This window comes from Vidua chalybeata, chromosome 1 (genome assembly GCF_026979565.1).
Source record: "Vidua chalybeata isolate OUT-0048 chromosome 1, bVidCha1 merged haplotype, whole genome shotgun sequence".
Classification (NCBI taxonomy): domain Eukaryota; kingdom Metazoa; phylum Chordata; class Aves; order Passeriformes; family Viduidae; genus Vidua; species Vidua chalybeata.
The window spans coordinates 123,824,005-123,847,118 of NC_071530.1; the positions used below are offsets into that span (position 1 = coordinate 123,824,005).

At 40.2% G+C, this 23,114-nt stretch overlaps 1 protein-coding gene and 1 long non-coding RNA gene across 2 annotated transcripts in view; one reads left to right on the forward strand and one right to left on the reverse strand.

Moving 5' to 3' along the window:
- On the reverse strand, positions 1-10,001 carry IL7 (interleukin 7). Its single transcript, XM_053966146.1, has 5 exons — positions 9,978-10,001; positions 6,492-6,634; positions 3,931-4,017; positions 3,007-3,159; positions 1-1,082 (listed from the first exon to the last, which is right to left on the reverse strand). Exons 1-5 carry the CDS (start codon positions 9,985-9,987, stop codon positions 936-938), a joined length of 540 nt encoding a protein of 179 aa, XP_053822121.1. The 5' UTR covers positions 9,988-10,001; the 3' UTR covers positions 1-935.
- LOC128800726 (uncharacterized) overlaps positions 9,693-23,114 on the forward strand; it is a 19,360-nt gene continuing 5,938 nt past the window's right edge. The window contains exon 1 of the long non-coding RNA XR_008435031.1: positions 9,693-9,930. This is a non-coding gene — a long non-coding RNA (uncharacterized LOC128800726). The remainder of the gene's footprint in view (positions 9,931-23,114) is intronic.

Sequence of the window (23,114 nt, forward strand, 5' to 3'; positions counted from 1 at the left end):
AAGAGTAGTAACTATAAAAATACTTCTATTTATTCAAAATAAAATATGAGCACTTTATTAGTTAAATGCCAATATATTATTCTCTGACAATATTCACATATTTTAAGTCATGTTTGCCTAACATCTTAAAACATGTTGCATAAAATAATTGCATATGAGAAATCACAATCTGAAGCTAAGGAATTTTAGCTCCTCCTGCAGCCAACTCTGGGTTGATCAAATGAATGAGTGTAGTGCTGTTTCCAGTCAACTGAACAACTTATATTCAGGCACCTTTTTCTTATTCCACAGGATTCAGTCTTGCCTGTGCTTCAGCCAGCAGAAGCATGCTGCATCTCTCAAAAATCAGTACCCTTCCTAAGTTTTTCAAAAAGCTAACTTTTTCCCTCTTTTTCCAAACCCAAATCAGTTAGCAGAGCCATCAGACCCACACCAAAAACACTTCTGTGTCAGGAGAACATATCCAAGATAAGCTGCTGCTTTGGTAAATTGTTACTTTTGGTCCTTGGTGTGTTTTGCATAGACATAAAGAAACCAGCTACTTTTTCATACTCTTTCTTCACCTGCAGATTCCAAGATGTTTTTTAGAAATTCCAGTAGACATGCAAGTGGCTGCTTTCATATGACAGTATTATAAAGTTACTTGAAAAATCATAAAATTCAGAGTAGTTTCCAGAGCACAAAGGTCGGACACTGACATTTGAAGAGTTCTTTGTTTCACATGCTGGTCTTCTAGTTCCACTTCTTGGACTTCAGCAGCTTGGTTCAGCCATTTCTGTTTCTGTCATCTCCAGGAACAAGGTACAGTAGCCTTCCATCAGAATTCTGGCATAAAGTGTTCATATAAGCGAGCAAGGTTACTTGAAGAATGCATATAAAATGCAGAGTTACCAAGTAATGCCACTTCAAAAGAAAAGAGCAGGATTCACCTGGAATCACCTGGAAATTAATTTTTCAAATTTATTCCAGCAGGATCGAAGGCTAGATATATTTTCTTTCAGTTCACAAACTTCTTGGTTACATTTCTTTTTGGACTGTTCACTTGTCTCTGTATCTTCTATTCTAAATACATGTGAGCAAACCTGAAACAGAACAGATTGTATTGTTATCTGAGAACTGCTTATTCTATTCCTTCTTTCTATAGCCATCTTTCAAAGCAAACCAATTGCCTTACATCTGAATACTGGAGAGATCCTGCCCATGGGACTGTGAGAATGTGGCTCTAACTCAGAGCAAATAAGGACACCTGAAACCAGTGTGTCCAACTAAGAACATGTACATCCTCCATCACTGATTAAAATTTATCCTCCATTGTCTGAAGGACTGAGAAAATAAAGCCAATTAATTCTCAGGGTCTGGGTGTTGAGATGACCCCAAGATTGTAAAAGTCCTTGTTCTCCCAGCCTGAGCAGCCAAAGAAGGAGTCAAGATGCGTAGGATCAGCTTCTCAAGGTTGTTTATTTTTCCTTATCTTTAACATTCTTTCTCTGACCTGCTGAGCTCTGTCTAGTAGGTCGGCCATGGCATTGTGTGTGCTGCCTCCGGCAGCGTTTACATTTTATACTAGAAATTACGTGTACTATGTTTACAATATTGTGCCAGTATCTATCATCTACATTAGACGGTGTGTCTCAAACCAATAGAAAAGTGTCACCATCACAGCAAGACATGGAGGACAAGAAGAAGGAGAAGAAGGTCAGGACACCCAAATCCCTCCATCTTGTCCCCTTGAACCCCATTCTAAAAACCCCAAAATCCCATTCTTTTTCACCCTGTGTTAATTCAACTATCACACTACTCAAACACTTGTAGCTTGTAATTCCTCATACAAAGTTGGCAACTTTTTCCACAGGCTAAAATCGAAGCCACAGGTGTTTTTTACTTCATGCCAAGGTCTCTGAGCCCCCTGCCAGGGTCTTGAGACAGCCAGGCCAGCCAGAGGGATATCCTGGATTCCTACAATTAATTTGTGAGCCAAACTTTGACTATATGTGTTGAGACTAGTAGAACAAGACAGACCAGTTCCAGGGGCTGTGCTCTAGTGTTCAAGATCTTAGCCAGACAAAACTACTGTGGTTCTTGTTCATATTCAATGACTGTTCATAATTTTTTGCTAAATTACTTTAATTGGTCTTTAAATAAAAGCAGGAATCCATAAGGTTAGGCAGGAGTTGCAAGGGTAACACTGACTTCTTTGTCTTGACTGGGATACCTTTAAAGTAAAGCAAATGTTGGATTCACTAGAGGTGACAAAGGAAAATATAGACACCAACATTGCTTTGAAGATCTCGTCCCAGACTGTAAGTCTCTCCACTTCAAGAAGAAAAATAAAGAGCTAAATGAAGTCTTCAATCCATCTCTTTAAGCATTATATTTTTGGTGCCTATGTGGAGACTTTTTGATGTTGGTTAATATTTTTGTGTTCAATAGGTAACACTGAGCCACACTTAAAAGAACACTCTTCCTTTGCTACAGTAGTCAGTAGATCACTGTGCTACATTTAAGTGGCACCTCAAAAAGAAGATTCTGCCAAATACTAAAAAAACAAATATTATCATACCTAATTGTTCTTGAATTTGAGAGATTGTAGTTAAAAAAGACCAGAGAGAATCTCACCCTAATTGTTTGTGGAGACAAACCAAATTAAACATTATTCTTAGGGTTAGTGAGAAGTTAAAACTCTGACTACACTCCAGAGAAGTTTAAATGCCTTCTTTGCACAAATCTGGTCCTTGTCTTTCACTGGAGAATTAATTAAGTGAAATTCAATTCACTACTGAACCAGAGCAGGTATCTTCACCATAGGCTTCCAGATGATTTTCTTAAGTCTTTGCACTGGGTTACAAGATAAATGCTATACAGAGGAAACCTCCTCTGGCATAGAACATGTGCCATGTGCAAGATATTTGTATCTTTTAGAGTCAGATGTGATAATCTGTGTTGAAAAGCTCTAGAAAATAAGGCAAATATTTAAACTATTACACACTAAAGTTGAGTACAACTCACCTTTTCTTTTTTAGGTCTTTCACATTTACACTGTAGAACTTGTAATGTCCCACATGAGACGAATGCTGCTTTCTGTCTAAAGGCTTTGCTGATTCTCTGCTTATTAAAGAATCTGAGCATGTTGCACGCCATGCTCTGTAGTGATTCTATTTCCTGTCAAGAGAGCAAGGAGAAAATGTCCTGAAAAGTTTGTGCACGATTAATTATTTGTAATGTTGGTTTATCTTTAAAAAACCCCAAACCCTCCTTCAATTACTATTGGTTTATTTCGCTTTCATAGTGCAAATGTTTTTCAATAAAACACATAACTAATCTGACTTACCTGCCATCTTTTCAAGATATTTAAAGCAGGATTTTTTAATAGTAATACTAGTAGTATAGGGATGTTAGGGAAAAATCACAACTGTAATCAAATCAATTGATGCAGTTAGGAAAACAAATTATTTATGCAACCAGTCCTTTTATCAAGTCATGATAAAATCTGTAGCAACAATTGTGCTTTCTGGCATTTGAGATCTGCCCAAAATACTATTTTAAAGCTTTCAGGTCTGAAGCTTAGAAAAGCTTAGTTAATATAACTTTCTGTAGAAAAATTAAAAAAAAAAAAGAGATTGGGAAATTGTAATGTTTACTTCCATTGGCAAAAAGAAAAGTTTCTGTTTTGTTTAAAAAATATAGAAGAATCTTCATCGTAGGGAAAAAAAACCCACATTTCATTGACATGGAATTGATTAACATTTAAATGTTTAAAATATCAATTTACTCAACATATCATATAATTCCAGATTCAAAAAATAAACCATCCTGAATACTGTGATTTTACTTTTAAAACAAAATACTACCCTATCATGCTATTTTATCCTGGACTGTACAAAGAACTCATTTGGGTTTGTATTCTCTACATTCTGAAAAGTTAAATTTTACCTCAGTATCATTGCAGAAAAATACTTTGATTTTTTCATATTTTTTATTCTTGCAGCACCTGTCACGATTCTCTGCAGACATATTTACCTGTAAAATATCATATATGTTTACACATGGAAGTGCTGTGTCAGTGCTCAGTCACCCTCACAGTAAAAAAACTCTTTCCTGATGATCAGAAGGAACCTCCTGTGTGCTGGTGTGTGCCCACTGCCCCGGTCCCTTCACTGGGCACTGCTGATAAGAGCCTGGCTCTGCACTCTTTGCCCGCTCACTTGAGGTAATTCTACACATTGATGAAATCCCTCTGAGCCTTCTCTTCTCCAGACTGAACAGCCCCAGCTCTCTCAGCCTTTCCTCATCAGAGATGCTCGAGTCCCTTCAGCATCTTAGGGGCCCTTTGCTGGACTCTCTTCAGTAGCTCCATATTTCTCTCATATTGGGGAACCCAGAAATGGACACAAATCTGTTCAATTTAAATCTTCATATTCTATTGAATTGCTTTGCTCTTTGGAAATTCTGAGACATAAAGCAATGTTTAAATTTTACATTTGAATTGTAACATTGAATACATTGAATACAATGTTTGTCTCAATAAATAAATGTCTCAGCTCTAAACAGATGGTAGCACTCACTTTGTATATATAATAACAGAAGATGGCCTAAGCAACATCACATGGTCTTCTGCCTGATTATAATATTTTATCAATACTTTATCCTCTCTTGTAGTTTTTTCTTCCACTTGTCATCAAGATGACAATGGAAGCCAAATCAACAGAAGCTCTGTCTTCTTCAGCCTGTATCCAGACATTCCAGTTAAGCCAAAGGGCTTTAAAAAAGTCAGCTCACAAAAGTATTGTTTTAGCTCTCTGCACTTAACCATGCGTATGAGCACATCAGACAGTTAATTCCTAATTTTTTTTCTGCAGAAATTGCCTATATCTCATAAGTTCACCCAAGACAAACAGAACTTTATCCAGAAAGTGTTTTCAAAGCCAAGAGTTTAGTCAGTCAAATGTTCAATGACAAAGGAAAAAAACACAAAACAACAAAACCAAATTAAAAAACCCAAACCACCAACATCAGGAAGCTAATGCACATCTTTTCTTGCACCACAACAGATATTGCTGCAGTTACACAGCACCAAAATTTATAATGAGATATATATATAATCACCCTAGAAATTATATATCTGTCACTTCATTTGTAAACTGCCATGAAATATTTCCATCCTCTAGTTTCCTCAGATCACCTTTAGTATAATGGTCAGTAACCACATCTGAAGGCAGTTTATTGGCTGTCTAAACGAGCCTAAGGGAAATCCTGACCTCAGAAAAGGCATTACTGAAAATTTAATTATCTTACAGGGACCTAGTATATGACTCACTAACCTGCTCTGCAGCAAACCCATAGCTGCTCCAAACATCTGGCTGAGGAACTGAAACCTATTGCCTTTAGCTCTGCAGTTGCAGGAAAGTGCCTACTGGGCAGTTGCTGCCACACAGCACACACAATATTTGCTGTTAACTTATTGTGACAGTAGACTGGTTATAAATAGAAGACAAAATTCTCTTAAATGAGGAAAAGACAAGACATAAAAAGTGAAGGAACTTGCACAGTAGTTGCTTGTGCATGTCTTCTAGGAAGTAAAAGCTTCAGAGCTCAGTATATTCCCATTAGTTTTCACAAACATTAATTCATTAAGGTTTTATTTATGTATTTATTTTGATAACTTTTAGTTTTCATACAGTCTGCTATAAAAACCACTAAGTCTTAAAATATCACAATAATATTTATTACAACTAACAAAGAAAAAAACTTCCAAAATGTATCTGGAATAACGGCATTGCTCCATTCCAATCCTTGGGGCACCAACTACACCAAGCTCCATCCTACAACAGGACAGTGGCAAGGCATTGCCCTGTCCAGGCCAGGACAGTCCCCCAGCCACCCTGACCCTGCATCTTGAGAGGGCTGGAAGGCAACTCATGGATCTCCACCAGCAAAGGCAGCATGATCTGTCTCCCAGAGGGTGTTACTCCTTTGCATCATTTTATCTTACAGGTCAGCTATCTTCTAACTGCTCACCAAGAGAGTTTGTTTTTGTTCTCTAGGGAATACTTGTCTTTGTCAGAAATATGACAATATGTACTCAATGGACAACATAAAACTTCAGTCAAGAACTCTAATTAGTAGAACAAATTACAGGTGTAATGCTTTCTTCTCTTGATAAAAGCATACAAACAGAAGTAGTCATGAAATTACTTTAGAAAAAAAGTACTTTCTAATCAAATACATGATGTATGGCCAAATAGTACATGTGTCTAACTACATAATGCACAGGCACAAAAAACTGTATCACATGCAAATAGGCACTATCCACAGATTTCAGAGATTTTAAAGAGACTGAATTGTTGAACCCCTTCAAATAGAACTACCATTCCAGCATAATATGTGACTTTAAATTGGTCTTTTACCATGGTTTAACATTAGAGCTTTTATTATTAATTGTTAGCATCTAAAAATAATCAACATGTTTTGGAAGCCCAAGAGCTACTACCTACCAGCTCATTGATGTCGTGACTTAGTATATTCTCGTACTTCACACGGATTTCAGTTGTTTTATTTCCCATTGCACAACTAGATGCATTCACTGGAGACAGAACAAGGAGCAGTGGCAGAACTGGTAAGGTAGATCTAAAAAAGGCTGGATTGCAAGAAGGACAGTTAGGTACATGTTAGTTAATGTCACAGATTGTGGGCTGTATTAACAAATACATTCTGTAATCTGTTAAAATAGTTTAAAAGGGATCTTTGTACAACCAAATGACTTGTGCCTTGCTAGAGGGAAGGATTCACCTCCAGATTAAGACACTCTTTGGGTGTCTAAACTCCCTCATACCCCAAGATGATTCAGCCAGTGTGGATAAGAGCCTACAACTATTGAGCTGACTTGGTGAGCACTTGGCTGAATTCATACTCAGGGTTCACTGCAAGCACTGAATTTTATTGGACCATAACCACATTAGACACATGTAGAGGAGTTTTTTAATCATATATGTTTAGACATTCAAGTATTTTAACCTGCAGCTGAATCTCATCTCAACTGCCCATTTTTCCTTTAATAACTTATACAAATCCCCCTGAACACACCTCTATAACAGAAGTGTGTTTAAACACATTTTCAGGCTGACCAAATGTACAAATCCATGCTACTGGCCATAACATGAGATGCAACACAACCTTCTCCACAAGGTTTTTGCAATCTTTTTGAGCAAACTTCACTTCCCATCACTTTGTGTCCACTTTAGTGGACTGTCTTCCTTTGCTTTGACCCCTGGTCTTTTGTCTTTGCGTGACATCCAGGAAAACATGAGTTCTGTGAGGATGGGCAGAGAGAAAATACCAAAACGTCAAAAGAGCCTGAAGAGACTGACAGGAGGCTGCAGTTGACTCACCTGGTACTGGGAATAAAGGAGACCAAGTACATGATAATATGTGATTAGGAATAATTGGACTCTGGGTTATTGTTAGTCTGGATAAGATAATGCTTAAATTGAAGGTTTTGGAAAAAAAAAAGAAAAAAAAAACCAACAAAAAAACAAAGGTATAAATTTATGATGGAGGACTAGCAAAGATCACAGCAAGTTCTTGGAGGAGTATGCAGTGTTTCTGCCCATCTTCATCACTGAGTAAGAACAACAACTGCATACGGAACAGCTGTGGGATAGCAGCCAGGAAAGGAAGAGAGGATGCTGCTGCTTTCCTTCCTCTCTGGCAAGGATGGGTTGTTGGGTACAGCCAGTCCAGCACTCAAGAGATGGGCTCCTCTGGACCTGGGCATCACTAGTAAATCATGGCCTCAGAGGAATTTTGAACAACTAAGAAAACTGCAATAAAACTTGACCATAATTTGCATTGACCCACCTTTCTTCTGCAATGCAAGAACCACAGGCACACCACATGCTCACTGCCATTAAAAGAAACACAGTCCCTTACGGCCCATCCCAGCCAACTCCTACCACACACAGCAGACTGAATCCTCAAAGAAGAATGCATGCTTTTCCTGACTAGTGAAGCCTTCTCTTTCTGATAGATTGCATGTGAACATGTGGTTATGTATACCTCTGTCCTAGAAACAGGACTGGAAAAATTTTACCTGTACAATCTAAATCACAGAATTCTTGAGCAAGCTGCCTGACAAATTCTAATTGGAAATTTCAGGGGTTGAAAACCAGATTTTCTGACCTTTTCATATACTGATCAACCAAGATCTATTAATGTCTCAAGAAATCTAGCCTGATGAGCTAAGTGAATCTAAATGGATCCTACATGTAGTAAATTTAAGAACTCTGTAGGGTGACTCTATTATGATCTTCAAGCTCCAAGTGGACACACCTGACTTCCACAGAGCTTTATTTCTGTAAATCTCTATGCTAACTACATCTCTATTGAATGATATATCAGTTTGAAGGACAAAGATCTAGTATTTTGAAAGACATTTACAAAAAACATTCAAGAACTCAATTATAGGGCAATATTTTTCCAATCTCCCATTGCACCTCTGGATTCCAGTGCAAAAGATGAACTGCAATGCTTGTTCACCAATAGGGTAATACAAACATTTTGGATATGCTGCTTCACAAACATACTTGAAAGGAGGAAAAAAGCAATCCTCTAAATTAAAACAATTTGACTCCATCACTTTAAACTTGGCTTGTCCAGCCACAAGTAGAGATAAGAGATATTGTACAGATTGCCAATCTATTTTAAATGAGGAAATTACAGAATAAAAGTACGTCACATGTTACACACTCATGAAGTCCCTTGAGCCACTGAAGGATGGTGATCAAATTTTTTCAGATATTCCTAAACGAGTCCTCTGGAAAAAATATTAGACAAGTGTCATAAAAAGTTCTAGGAGATGTAGACTGAAAATTGAAAGGGATTTTCTCAAAGTTAGGTAACTTCGAAGGAATGGGAGTTTATGGCACTCCATACGGCCAGCAATTCAAAAGAAAGAGAGCATTTCTGGTAATAACCCATCTTTCCAGTAAATTCCCAGAAACTCCTAAGTCAAATCTGGAAAGCCCCAAAAGTTCTCCTAGAAAAACCAGGAAGAGCTAGTATTCCACTATTTCCACATATATTAAAAAAAAAAAAAAAAAAAAAACAAAAAAAAAAACAAAAAAAAAAAACAAAAAACAACCACCCAAACCTCTTGGCTTTTTAACATTAAAACACCCTCCTGTGCATACAGCCCGAGGCACGTCCTCGGCGGCACCCAGCGGGATCCTTGCAGCACAACCAAAATTGGGCTGGGTGCCGCACAACCCACCCCAATCTCGGCAGACCGCTCCCTCTGCCCCCTTCCCCTCTCCTCATCCCGCAATTCCAGCGGGGAACGGGTCACTGCCATTCTTTTCCCTCCGTCCCGCTGGACCCGTGCGAAGGGGCGGGCGAGCGGGCGCTCCCGCCCGGGGGCGAGGCACCCCGGGCGCTGCGCGCACCTGCTGCGGGTGCACCCGCGGGCCAGCAGGTGCCCACGGGAGGCAGATGCCCGCGGTAAGCAGATGTCCACGGGAGGCAGGTGCCCACGGGAAGGCAGGTTCCCACGGGAAGGCAGGTGCCCACGGGAAGCTAGGTGCCCACGGGAAGCTGGGCGCCACGGGCAGTGGGAGCAGCGCGGACCAATGCCTCCCGCAGCTCCCCCGCCCCACGCTGTCCCGCTGCCTCTGCCATTCCCGAGCTGCCCTTCCCGGCAGCAGGCGTGATGGGAACCGGATTCTTTTACTTTCATTCTACGGGGAAAAGAGGAAAAAAAAAGCAAAACTGGGAATTTCCCTGGCCCCCACCAAGGGTTTAAAAGGCACCGGGAAGCACCGCGCCGGCAGAGCAGGCGGGACGGCGGGGCCGACGGCTCGGAGACGGCGGAGCAGGTGAGGAGCCAGCGCGGCCGGGGGTGCGGAGCAGCGCGGCAGAGCCCAGCCAGCCCGGGAGCAGGTGAGGCGGGGCGCCTTCTGCGGAGCGGTGCGGGGCGCGCTCCTTACCATGGAACATGGTCCGTGCGGAGGCTGTCGGGGAGCTGCGCCGACGGGTCCGCGGTCATGGTGGTGGCGCCGCCTCGGCCATGACTCCGCAGCCCGCGGAGCGCCGCGCAGGGGCCGAGAGGGGCCGCGGCGGCCGGGCCGGGCTCAGCAGCCCCCCGGCGCCCGCCCGCCCCGGGGGGCCGCGGCGCTGTCCGAAGCGGCGGCGGGACGGCCGGGCTTTGCCTTTCCCATGGGGCTCCGCCGCCCGCGGGTACTTTCACTTTCTGCTCCGCCGCGGCGGTGCTGCCCGCGGGCCGGCGGCGGGCGCGGGCGGCTGCGCGGGCCCCGGGACGGGCGGCATCCCCGCTCCGCCGCGGCGGGGTCGGGAGCGCCTCGGGCCGGGCGGAGCGGCAGTGGCGGGGCCGGGCTGTGCCGGCGGGGGTTACATAGAGCCCCGGCTACACGCCCAGTGCCGTGTGTGCGGCCGGGGAGGGAAGGATGGGTCTTGGCACTACGCGTGGAAAGAACCGCTCATCCGCGGGGAGGATATCCTTACAAAGAAAAAAAAAAAAAAAAAAGAAAAAAATCACTGCGTGTTGTGGAGTCGCTTTTTCAGAGGAGAGCTGCTTAGCTTGAACGCTGATGCGCTGCCCTTTCGCTCCGTCAGCTGCCCTTGGATGGGTTGTAGGAGGCGGGACTGCCAAGAAGGCTCTGTCTCCGGTCAAGGGTTACCCCAGGCGGTTGGCATGGGCTCAGAAGCAAAAGGTGGATGGTTTCTGCAGAGTTCGTTGTCTACACCCTTTCCTCCCACCACCTCCCTGTTCTCTTCCCCCACAAAATGATTTTGTGGAATCTGAAAGGATTAAAAAAGAATGGTGGATGGCTCATGAAGGTGTTTCAGCCTGGAAGACACCCAAATTCTGAAAGGCAAACCTGTAGAAAGGTGTGTTTTTCTTGATAAATTCAAAATGCAAAAATTTTCATGTGCAGTTCAAAAGGCTTGTAATAAAAACAGGCTATGAAATATCTTAGTAGTGTCCCCTTCACATCTCCTGCCCCAATGCTTTCTGAGTTTTGAGTTCTACATCACTCTTCCTGCTCTCCGTGAGCGCAGAGAGCTGATTCTATAACCCCTCTTTCTTCTCACAAGAGTGCTTTTCGAAGGGGAGATAGATATTGAGGTGTGAATATTAAGGAGCAAATATGTGGAATGTTCAGGATAGTTTCCTCCCATTCTCTTGAACTGAAATTGTGCTGCTTTCCTTCCTGTGTGAGGAGGTCGTCAGTCCTCTTTATTGTCTGTGAATTAGACTCTGCTTTAGATTGGCTATACATTTCTCATTTCTTTTTCTTTGGAAAATAATTGAGTCAATTCTTCTTCAGAAGTATTCTGTCAAGATTCAAGAGAGAGGAAGTTTTCTACCCCTTCAGCTTTGAGCTGCTTGATTTTACTAATGATTACCCATGACTACAATTTGGACAAAGAACAGAGATCAGTATCAACACAGTTCCACACAAGGAGTGCCTGTACTTGCTTCTTCCTTAAATAAGTGCCAGGTTGGATGTGATGTATTGTTCAGTTCTTGAATTTGAACAAGGATTTTGCCTCTTTCATGACTAAATTATCTAGTTCTTATTGTGTCTTAAGTTGTCACTTTTTTGCTTGTTTTCATTTACTGTTTTCTTTCTTCTCTTCTGTCAAATATTGTCTGAAAACATCTCTGTGCTTTTCAATTTGTTGGCATGTGTGACTCAGAGAATGCCACAGGACTCTGCTTTTAGGGGGAGATTAGTACCTGGTGTAATGCAAGCATATTTGTGACTATCTGTTCTATAGTCTGGTACTTAGAGACTTGCACTTTCAAGAATGAAATGTTTTGAAAAAGCTGAACTATGAAGCTCCAGTCATGCAAAACTGTGTCACCAAAATCAACTTTCCTTCTCGGCAAGTAGTTCTTCCAATTTCTTACAATAGTACATGTGTGTTCACAAAATGAGATAGTTTATGCAGATTGTCAGGGTGCAAAACATAAAGGAGAAACTTCTTTAGCTTCTTTATTTATGTTATTTTTCTGGCTGAAACATCAGAAAAATTGATAATTGCTTCAATTTAATTTTTTTCTTCAAATAATGTAATTGATGGAAGAAATCAGTATTCCATTAATGCATTAATGGAAACATGATGGAAAGGTGATGCTGGAATCTTTTACAGGAGTTTTGCTAATGGAAACATGATGGAAAGGTGATGCTGGAATCTTTTACAGGAGTTTTGCTTTTTTCTTCAGTAGCGTCAGGATTTAATTTTTTTTTTTTTTTTTTTTTTTAAGATGAAGTCTGGTAAATGTGTGGGAAACTTTTTATTCAGTCAAAGTGACAAGTATGGGAAACTTTTTATTCAGTCAAAGTGACAAATAGATGATGTGATCTATACTTTGCCCCATGCCGTGTGTTTAGATCCTAGACAATCCCTCTTATGTGACCTCTACCCTGGACCATGGCATAAACTTGTGATAAAGATGTTATTTGATGTATTTGTATGTTAAATATTCAAACTTTGTCTGTAACTTTTATGTTATTTTAAAAATATCTTGAATCACTATATGCATTTTGTTTTCAAAGTGTTTCTTTTAGTGATTTAGCAATATTTGGGTTTTTTTTTTTTCTGAAAAGATTACCTGCCAAAAGATCAAATTCAAGTGTTCAGAGGAATTCCGTATTTTTTAAAAGGAAAACCAAACACCAATCAGTTGAAAAATTAAAAGAAGGAATTTATGATCAATTATGTGAATATCCTCTTAACAACCCATTTTAATCAAGAAATCATGAAAAGAGTCCTGAACATATAAAAGTCTATCCCAGCTGAATCCTACCTTGTTTAAATGACTGGTATCACTTCACCTGTTTTGCATAACACAGTTGATGCTGTAATAGAGGCTTCTCCCTCTGGAGTGGATTTAAGCTGCAGCTTGTCTGGGACTGTGGGTAAAATCTTTGGTAGTAGAATAAAATTGAAATATTTCTGTAGAACTTCTGAAAAATTAGGTGTCCCACTTCACTTTCATACCTTTGACTGTTTTAATAGGAGATATATTAGCTTTATTATAATAGATAATTTTATTATAATTAGATAATTTGACTAAGTAAGATTCCAAATAAGCAGTCTCTGGAAAGATGTAGTCCAATGCAGGGCATTACTGTGTATGTGTGTCATTTTCTCTTTAGCACTATTTTTGAAAATAACTTTTTAAACCATAAAAGAGGGTACTTCAAATTGTGTATCTAACAACTGAAAGGCACCAGTAATTTTAGCTGTTCGTGTATGAACGTATGTCATGTTCAATACATTTCCTGAGAACAGTTTCTCTAAACAAGTTTAAATTTAGAGATCCAACAATCTCCTGACATGGTCAAATTTATTCTTAGAGAAGCAGGCATTACATATTAACCTCCACCAGAATACTAATATTGCTACATGAGAACTACATGATTGCAAGGCTTGTAATTTCTTGTTACAATTCAGTTCTCCAAAGACTAAGTACTTCTGGGATTGTTGCTGTCTTTCTACAGATGTTGCTTGTCAGCTTGAAAAGCTCTTTTGATCATGACTTTAGATTTGACTTTAGGCTGCTTGAAAACTTACAGTACCATTAGTGAATTATGGTATTATTGAATAACTGGTTAAAAAGTTATAAATATTTTTATTTCATTTTGGAATAAAAAGTATGTGCTCCAGGAGTCACAAGCTGGTGGAAGTCAGGAAAGTGTGACCACTGTTATGCTCTTATTTTTAAGAATAAATATGTCTGATAGTTTAATTTTTTGCAACTAACTGAGGGGGCGGGGGGAGAGAGAAAAAGAGACATATTGCCCCCTACTCCTTCCACTAAATAAATCTGAACCCATAAGAGAATCCCTACTTAGCTGGGATTCAGAGTTATGTTTACTGTGCACCCAAAACTCTCATTGATACTCAGGTCTGGGAAATTCTAATCTTCTGCTGTATTTAGGCAAGACCAAGGGACCTAATATTACCATTGCACTAGAGCAGCCATTTTTATTAATTATTGTTGCTACTTTTTGTGTACAAATCATTTGTCCTGTCACTGAGGTGAGCACTGAAAAAAAACATGAACTGACTGATAAACAGGTTTTAGTCTGGAATTATATCTTATGTTCATTCAAATGTAGTGTATGGATCTCTTTTCTTTGGCGAGAATTAAAGAAAAAAAATATTTCTGGAAAACCATTAAGATAAGATTTGTGAAGGTGTGGGAAGCTCACAGGAATGTTTTGTTATCAAGCTGCAGAATAGAAGTGGTAATTACTTTCTCTTCCTGTCTTGCTGTGCAGGAAGATGCCAATAAAGATCTTATCAAGAGCCATATGGCAAATAAGCGTATTTTGAGAAACCACCACTAGGAAGGGAAGGTGTCCCAAGAGCAGCACTCCCAGTGTTGAGGAGATGGTGGCAATCGAGCTCCTCACTCCTGCCTGCTGGGACACTGCCCTGGAGCACGGTTCATGAATCAGGCTTTGCCCCAGCTTCCCCAGAACGGTGTCTGCTGGCGCCTGGGGTGTGTCCGAAACCCAGCTGGGACGGTGCCCCTGGGTCACATCATCGGCTGGTGCCAGCTCCAGCAGGACTGTCCTCCTCACCACGCGAGGTTTTGAGCTGATTCTTGTTTGTTTCATCGCCTCAGGTGAGGCTGAAATATTCATTTCTCTCACATTCAAAAATTATGAAAATCCTGTTCCTGCTTTAGTGAGGCACAGAGGAAAGAAGGGTTGGGTGTTGGTTTCTGTCAACGCATATTCTTTTACTTTTCCTACTTTGACAGTAGGGATTTTAGGGAGGAGGGGAGGTCTGGTAACAGCAATAATCATTGCAGATATTAACCCATATTGAAATTATGACAATTTGACTGTGTTTTAGGGTAATGAAATTTCCTTTGGGTTTGGTGTTGTGCTTTGAAGAGTTTAGTTTCCAAAATTATAACAAAATATTTTTTTATTATTTGAGTGAACCCATGTGTCTTAGTGGTCTTTCCTTTTACAAGGTTATATATACAAGTACAAAAAAGCATTTCTTGAACTTCTTAATTTTCTCCTCTCCTTCATTGCCCATTATTTGTTTTGAGAAAATTTGTTTAGTGAGTTGATTTCAGGCAAATTGTCCCTGAAATAGTACCCAATTTCTTCCAGTTTTTAGCTTTTCCTTTTTTTTTTTTTTCTTCTTTTAATATGCTTTTAAATTTTTTTTATGAGAACTGGAATTCTTCCTCCTGATTTTAAAGGCAGCCAGAAAATCACCCTGAAAAGTGACAGCAACTTAATTGAAGCTACTGTGGTTGGCAGTAAAATTAAATATCTACAATTTTTAGAGCCAGAAGACTAAATCTTGGAAACATAATACAGGTGCTAAAGGTTATTTTATCCTTGCTCTGGATTAATAAATGTCTGTGTTCAATTACAGTTCTGATGAAGGGTTTAGGTCTGTTCTTAAATTAATTAAAAGACATTTTTTCTCCATGTGAAAGAGGTGTGTGTGGGGGGGTGTTGTTAGTTTTTCTTTGGTTTTTCTTGTAAAGTCCCTTCTCTAATTAAATGTTTATTTTAGGAAGAGATGTTCTGTGTCCTTCGTACAAAACATAAAGCTGACTCCTTTCTCACAGTATGAAAATTTACTTAAGCATGATGAATTCTGTGAACTTCAGGAGTTTTTTATTTTGCTAATCATACCTTTCCAGCCTTGGTATGGTTTTACTTGCTCAACTTTTACTTGATTTAAATCCATCCAATTAAAAAACTTTATGAGATGTACTCTTTACTATCAAGAAGCTGCATTTACTGCATGATGGTATACTATCCTGAAGAGGAACCCTGTTCTTAAAACTAATTTAATTTAAAAAAAAATCTCTACAAATGGTTTGAATACAATACAGTGGTTTTACATAGAGAACTCTTATTGTAAGTGTGGATTTTGTGAGCCTAATCCTGCAGCCTGTGCCTGCTTATCCCCAATTTAACATACCTAGCTTAGATGCTTATTTGTAAGCAAAAGATTAATTTGCAGATTTGAAACTTGAACTTTGAAATTTCCCCTTTGAAGATTTGAATTACTTCTTACCTTTCCTTTGCTACTGTCTGGAGTTGCCCTGAAATAATTCCAAACACATCTCTGTCTTTGAAGATTACAAATTATGTTGTAGTAGTAGTGGAAACCATTACAAATGTGCCTTTCTTCCTTGACTGTGCGATCTGTGTGTGGTTAGTGTGGGAGGGGGTGGTTAAGAAAGAGAAAAACTACAATTAAAATATGATCTATTACTGCAATTTGCCCAATAAGCATCACCTGGCAAATCAAAACAGTCCATGCACGCTGAGACTTGAATTTGGTTTTTTTAACAATGTATGCTTATATATTACAAGAAGATCTAGCCACAGTATTTCATAAGAACAGTGTGCAGGAACTGTGTTTTTTGTTTTATGTATCCATTTTAGAGGGCTGAATTTGAAACAGTGAATGGATATGTGTCTGCTTGTTCTGAGATGTTTGGGCCTTTTATTGCCTTTGGTTTGTGTTGTCTCCCTTAGCAGAGATAACACCACCACTAAAAAAATGACCTGAAATTATTCTAACCTCCAGAAAATGGATCAAATAATTATGTAAGCTATGAAATGAAAGGGAAGAAAGGAGTGAGTGCCAGTAATATATAATTTTATATTCTTTTAAATTACATTCCCAAATTGTTCCCAAAATATTCAACAGTGACATTTTTCAGAATGATGATGAAGACTCAAGCTAAACACGACTGTTGAGACTCTCCATGCCTTGCATCCACAATTACTACTGTCTAATCAATCAGTCTTTAACAGACTGTTGTGATTTCAGAAACATATTCTTGAATGTCCCACCTTGAATTGAAGATTTGGGTCTCTTTCAAGGTCTTAAAAAGGCATGTAATTATCAAGAAACAACACCAATAGGAGATGCAGCTAATAAAGGTTGGTATATTAATAGTAAAGGCTTCCTGACTCTGCAGTTTTTAACTCCTTCCTCTCTACAAGTATTAAAGATATTTACTACAAGTATATACTATATAGAAGAAGAAGAAATATACTACAAGGATTAAAGAAATATGCTACATCTTAGTTCTTAGCCTTGGCTTATTAGTTAGAATTCTGGTCCATACAGTTTTGGAAGGAAAAATAACTGGCCAGTAATTCACAAGTTATTTCACAGAGTTCCATTTTGCCATGTGTTTTATTTGACGTGTTTTTATAGGGGCACTGAGAAGCTGTGGCCTTTTCTCTGTGTGTCACACCCAGCATTATCTGTTATCTTTCCTGACCCAGATGATACAATTTAGTGCCTTTTCTCTAAGATTAGGGCAGGGCTGTGAGCGAGGCTGTGAGCAAGGCAGCTGAAGATGTGTTTAGGTAAGACTGTGTGACTGGGACATCTTAGGAGGTGAATGGGGGTTTCAGCAGGGAGTTATGACTCTCTTTGGGAATGCCAGTCCACCACTGGTGACCTGAGCCCCTAGGTCAGGACGGCTCATGGTGGAATTGTCATATCTTTTACAGAGGCAGAGCCTTGCAGATATTGTGACATCATACACACTGCCTTGAGCCACTTCTGAAGAACACCCTGGCGAGAGATCCCTGTGCCACAGTGTTTGCACATTTGTGTTGTGATCCCTTAAGGGACTTCTAGTACAGCAAATGCAGCCTCACTTGGGGCACTCCTGGGAAAAATACCAGTCTCAAATCCATGGGACATTCTTCTTGCACTTATCTTGCCCCAACTTAATATTCTTGTGTCATGCTCTGTTTATAAGGGACTTTTTTGAATGCAAATACTTTAGCCGGTGGTGGTCCTAACACAGCTTGTGAACCTGGACAAGAGTCCTCCCCAGTGCCAATTGGTGAATATACTAGAACCTTTGTTTCCATGGGTTTGGACTGAGGGTTCAGGAGATGTAAGGACTGCTTCCACTAGCTGTCGATCCTGGGACAAGCTCAAATTGCTATCCCCTCCATTTCCCTGGCATGTAAACCTTTCCTCAGTGGGAATCAGAGCTCACTGTTACTCTTTGGCAGGTAGAAGAATGGGAACTTCCTTGGTTTGTGTGCTTTTAGGAAAAGAGTTTCTATGTGAGTCTAGGAGACAGATGCAAAGAAAGTACCAAATTTTCTGACTCTTGTAAAGGAATAAAAGAAATCTTTACTGTTGTACAAACTTTGGCTTGTTGTACAAAACTTGGAGACGGTAAATAGAGAATGGACCCAGAAGAAGTTGCACACAGGGTCTCAGTATGGAGATAGCAAGGCCAGGTCAGCTGAGGCATTGACCAAGCTCCTCTAGTGGAAGGTGTCCCTGCCCACAGCAGGGAGGTTGGAAAAAAGATAATCTTTAAGGTCCCTTCCCAATCCAAACTATTACATGAACTCTGTTGGTCCCATAGCAGCCAATGACCTTGAGGCCCCACTCAGCTGCCTCATCACAGCTGAGTAAAATAGCAGAAACAAAGCAGTGCTATCCAAAGGGGTTACAAAAATGTTTAAAAGCCAAGTTTGTCTCACAAGAAGTGTTTTAGTTGATACAGTGGAACATATGAAACTGTGGAGACAACACTATATGAGAGTTTGGACTGGAATACCAGAAGTACATTCCTTTGATGCTGGATTGCATAAAGAACAACATGAGGACATAATGGTGCATGGGCACCGCTGTCATCACCCCCAGTAAGAGTCCATCTCCCAAGGACTGACTTCTCTCGGGCTGGGTTCTCAGTGCACTTTGGCATGTGGCTATTAGTGTGTATACAGCTTACCAAGAGTTGCTTAGTGCATGGGAAATGCTAGGGATTACCAGTTTTTCCATTTTTCTCCTTCAAAGTCTCTTCCTATTCTATCCTTCCTGTTCCCACTGTTTGGAGTCAATGTGCGGCACAAGGCCATAACAAATCAAGTCACAAGTGTCCTCTGGTCATCTAGAAACCACCTGAGGAAGGATTCTGGAATAACTTTTAACCAGGTTAAAAGTTAACCAGAAGCTTAAGCTCCTGGAAGACTGCCTCTCCCTGACTGTCAAAAAAATCTTTTTGGCCATTGACCTGTAAAGACGCCTTCCATTGTCAGCAACTTCTGGCTTGGCAAATTACCTAAGAGCCTGTCAAGAAAACTTACATCCTATAGTGACCTTTCAAGCTTGTCTACATCCCAGATGGAGATCTACCCAGGCATTGACCAGAAATTGCTGTGATCAGAGCAAGACAGGACAGCCCCATTAGGGAGAGGGAACCAGAGGACATCCTTCTGCTCCTTGTCTAGGGAGGTGTTTCCAACATAAGCTTCAGAAAGTGATCAAGACATTTTCCACAAGGCACATCTATAGAAAATTCAGTGGGATGCCAGCTTATCTTCCTTGGATGTCTGGATTCAGTGGGATACCTGCCTCCCAGATCCTTCTGGTGACAATTAAGTCTATTTTTTGCCCTTTTCTAGAAGTATTTCAAAAAGATGCCAGGTCCAGAAATTTAAGAAGTGCTCAGGATTATTGAGATTGGAGTTACCACAGCTAAGCCCTGGAGCACAGCTTGGGTTAGTGGCTGAGGTAGAACCAGGAGGATTAGCCAAAGGCAAGTCAGTGCCAGACTAGCTGGTAAGAAAGTTATCAAATACTCAAGGATTCCTTACCTCCCTTTTCATTCCTGTGCCCAGGGCGTGCACCAGGGATGCATGGCCTAGTGTGCCAGCCTGAGAGGGCTGAAAGGGAACTGGCTCCATGGGAACGATGAAGTGTCCCATGTTCACAGGGATCTGGAGTGTGACAACCCCCCTTCCCAGATTTTCTGCACAATTTGTGGGCACAGGGAAGTAGAAGGCTGCAGCATTTTGCTTTTTGCTGCAAAAACACTTCGTGGGAATACTTTTTGGTTATCTTGCCTCACCAGAGACATGAATTGAAGATTATAAATAAGGCAGATTCATATTTCTTTTAAAATAATGTTTAAAAGAATAGCAAGAAGGTAAACTGTACATGATTTTTCTGGTGCAATACTAAATATTAAAATGTTGAAGATCCCTTTTGGAGAAGCTTAAGGGCTAGCCTGTTTTTTTCCCTTATCAGTTCTCCTCACTCCTCACTCACTGCCTGCCAGAATGAAATCAGTCTGGTGATAAACTCCTTCTTCAGAGGTAGCCTGAAACACAGATGTGAGTCTGGTTATCATGGCAGGAGATGGGCTGATGCCTGGGTGGGATGGAGTTGGTTGGTTCATGACTTTCCTGTGCTGACTACCTCAGGGGTAAGGGATGAAACTCTGCTGGCCTGGGCCATGTGTGCCTGTCAGGGACTGAGGCACTGCTCAGCACCTTGACCTCCTACAGTGTGTTGGCATCACTGCACTCAAAGAAAACAAAGAAAGAAGTTGTTTAAGAATAAAATTACAAAGCCATGCAAAAGTGTGCAGCCACAACCAGCTCCCACGTAGGTTTTTCCTTGTTAAATTACATCTCCACAATTGGCTGTTCCTGTCTGAACATTTGGGGCACCAAATAAACGGGAGAAGAAGGGGAAGAAGTGGGTAGTCTGGAAATGGCTTTCATCTTTCAGCCAGGCACCTCTGTGCATGATGCTCTGGGTGTGGGACAGGCTCTGTGGTTGTGGCACATGTGAAACACTGCCACGTGCCGCGTGGCAATCAGACAGTCAGCACCTAAACGAAACAGTGAGTCAGGTGAGAAATGTGCCCGAAACAGGGCAGGCTGAAGGGGATTGGCAGCATGAATGAAGGTGCAGTTGCTGCTGCACAGGTTTCTGTGCCTCACAGTGATTTCTGGAGCAAGGCTGTAAGCTAAACAGTCTGAAAAAGCTTAAGGTGCAATCAGGAATGAAGGATACTTTAGACCCAAGAGAATTAAGATGCTAATTGTTGCCTTGCTTCCGAGGAGAGATCTGCCTGTTGGTGCTCTCCGCAGTGCTTGTGCTTTTAAAAATTAAATTGTCCATTTCTTACAATTTGAAAATACTTTTGGAAGTGATGACTGATATTGACATATAGGTTTTGGTTTTCAATATCTCTGTAATAAGTGCTGAAGAATTAGGAGATTAAAAAATTTGCACAAGTGCAATAAAAGTGAATAAAGCATGTTTCTCTAAGTGAAATGTCTTTATCTTCTATTATTATCAGGATATCTTAAGTGTCATCCTTTATTAGTATCTTCACCAAAAAAAGGTTGAACATCTTGTTTTTCCAAGGCTACTTTGAGGGGAGGAATTAGACTAGAACAGAGTTTTTAAGCTGGAACACCCCCCGCACCTCCCCTGATTATTTTTAGCATTAGTTATATGTAAAATTGTTGATCCAAGATCTTTTTGGCTTCTGCTTTTTTCTTATGTCCCTTTACCTTTAAGCTGAATAAAGATGTCTGTTTCCAGCCTGATAATACTATTGATAGATTATTTTAAGAAAATTTAAGTAAAAACAGGCTGGTTGACTTCTGAAAGAAGGAGAAGCACTGAAGAAAAATACTTGCTAAGATGGAACTTGTCCACTCTAGCTGCTTACAAGTGGGAGAAAATTGGCATAGCTCACACAAAATATTTTTAATGTTCCAGTTAAAACTTGAAATGATCTGTCAGCTGTAGCAATTATTTGTTCTGGCTTTTGCAGGTATCTGTCAGTGCTGGCTGAGTCTGCCCGTATGTGCCAATGTTAAAGGATGGCCTTCCCTTGCTGTTTCAGGGTGCTTACAGTAGGGTAGGAAAGAAGAACCTACTTTGGAGCAGCATGGAAATAAGTGGCAAAAGCTTTATGGAAAGTGTTTCATTGTTCGACAGAGCTAGGACTAAAATAAAAGGTATTGCATATAGTGGAAAAATTTACATGCTGTTTCTTATGTAATTTATTATTTGTTTTGTCCTTTATCAACAAATTATTTGATTGCCTATCTTCCTTTTCAATAACCAATGAAGATTTTGTTTGCTTTTCCCTTTCTGTGTCACCTGTGAGACAACCAGTTTTTTTGTCCTTGAATATAGATTCCCCGTTAATAGATTTGCCCATGAATACAAATTGATTTCAAACGTACATGTTTCTGAATAAGATATGCAAAAATTGTAATATCAGTAGAAGGGCCAAGGCTGAAAGATGGTTTTTTGATTTATAAACTGATAAACTGGTAAGTGAATTGCTAACTGAATCGAGTGGCATTTGCCACAGTGATTCTTATGCAGTTAACTGCTTCATCCGAGTGCTGCTGTCAGTCAGTACCATCAGTAAAAATTAACGTGGTGGTGACACACTCAGAACTACCACTGCTAAGTGTCCTCCTGATTGTTTCTCTGACATGGAAAAAGAAGCATGCAGATAAAATTGTCTATTATCTAATAGGTCATTTGCCTCTTGCCCTGAAGAAAATGACCCATTAGGTAGCAGTAGTGCTCTACATTTTCACAAAGTAGAAGATGATTTTTGGATACTAATATAATTCCATAGGGGATATGGAAGGCTAGTTATAAATCAGAAGAATTATTTCTGTTACATGTTTATTATCTCTGGTGGAACTTCAAGTCGAACAGTTCAGAAAGCCAAAAACTTCTGAATTCTGCCACTTAGGCAATGAGTAAAACTGACAGTCATTAAGCACCTGATATTTTTTAATTAAAGTGAATAATTGTACACTTCAAGATGCCTTGTTATTTCAGTTGCATTTGTAGAAAAAAAACCGACTGAGCTCAGAATTAAGAAGATTTATTGAATAAAAATACTCTTTTTTTATCTTATCTGAAATCATATTGGAGAATTCTGAGTAGGTCTTTAACAAAGAAAGTTGCCTAAATTCAGCAACTTGCAAAAAAATGAGAATATATATTCAGTCTCATCTCCAAAACCACAAAGGCCCAGCAGTCATTCTGAGTTCCTGTTTTCTGCCTCCTGATTTAGGTGACTGGAGCACAGCTCAGAGGTTGGGAGAGACATGCTCTGCAATCCTTGTTTAGAGTGACAGATTTGGGCCAACACATGCAGCTGAAACTTGGCAGTCTAGGTACCCTGCAAAGTTAAACTCTGCTTAGACATGTTTACCTTTTTGTTAGCTACCAAACACATTTGAAGGATTATGCCAAATACTGTGCTCTGATAACTGGAG

Coding starts and splice junctions, on each gene's coding strand:
- IL7 (XM_053966146.1), bottom strand. Junction 4,018..6,491: donor GTCACGACATCAATGAGCTG/GTAGGTAGTAGC, acceptor GATATTTTACAG/GTAAATATGTCTGCAGAGAA. Junction 3,160..3,930: donor TTTTCTGCAATGATACTGAG/GTAAAATTTAAC, acceptor CTCTCTTGACAG/GAAATAGAATCACTACAGAG.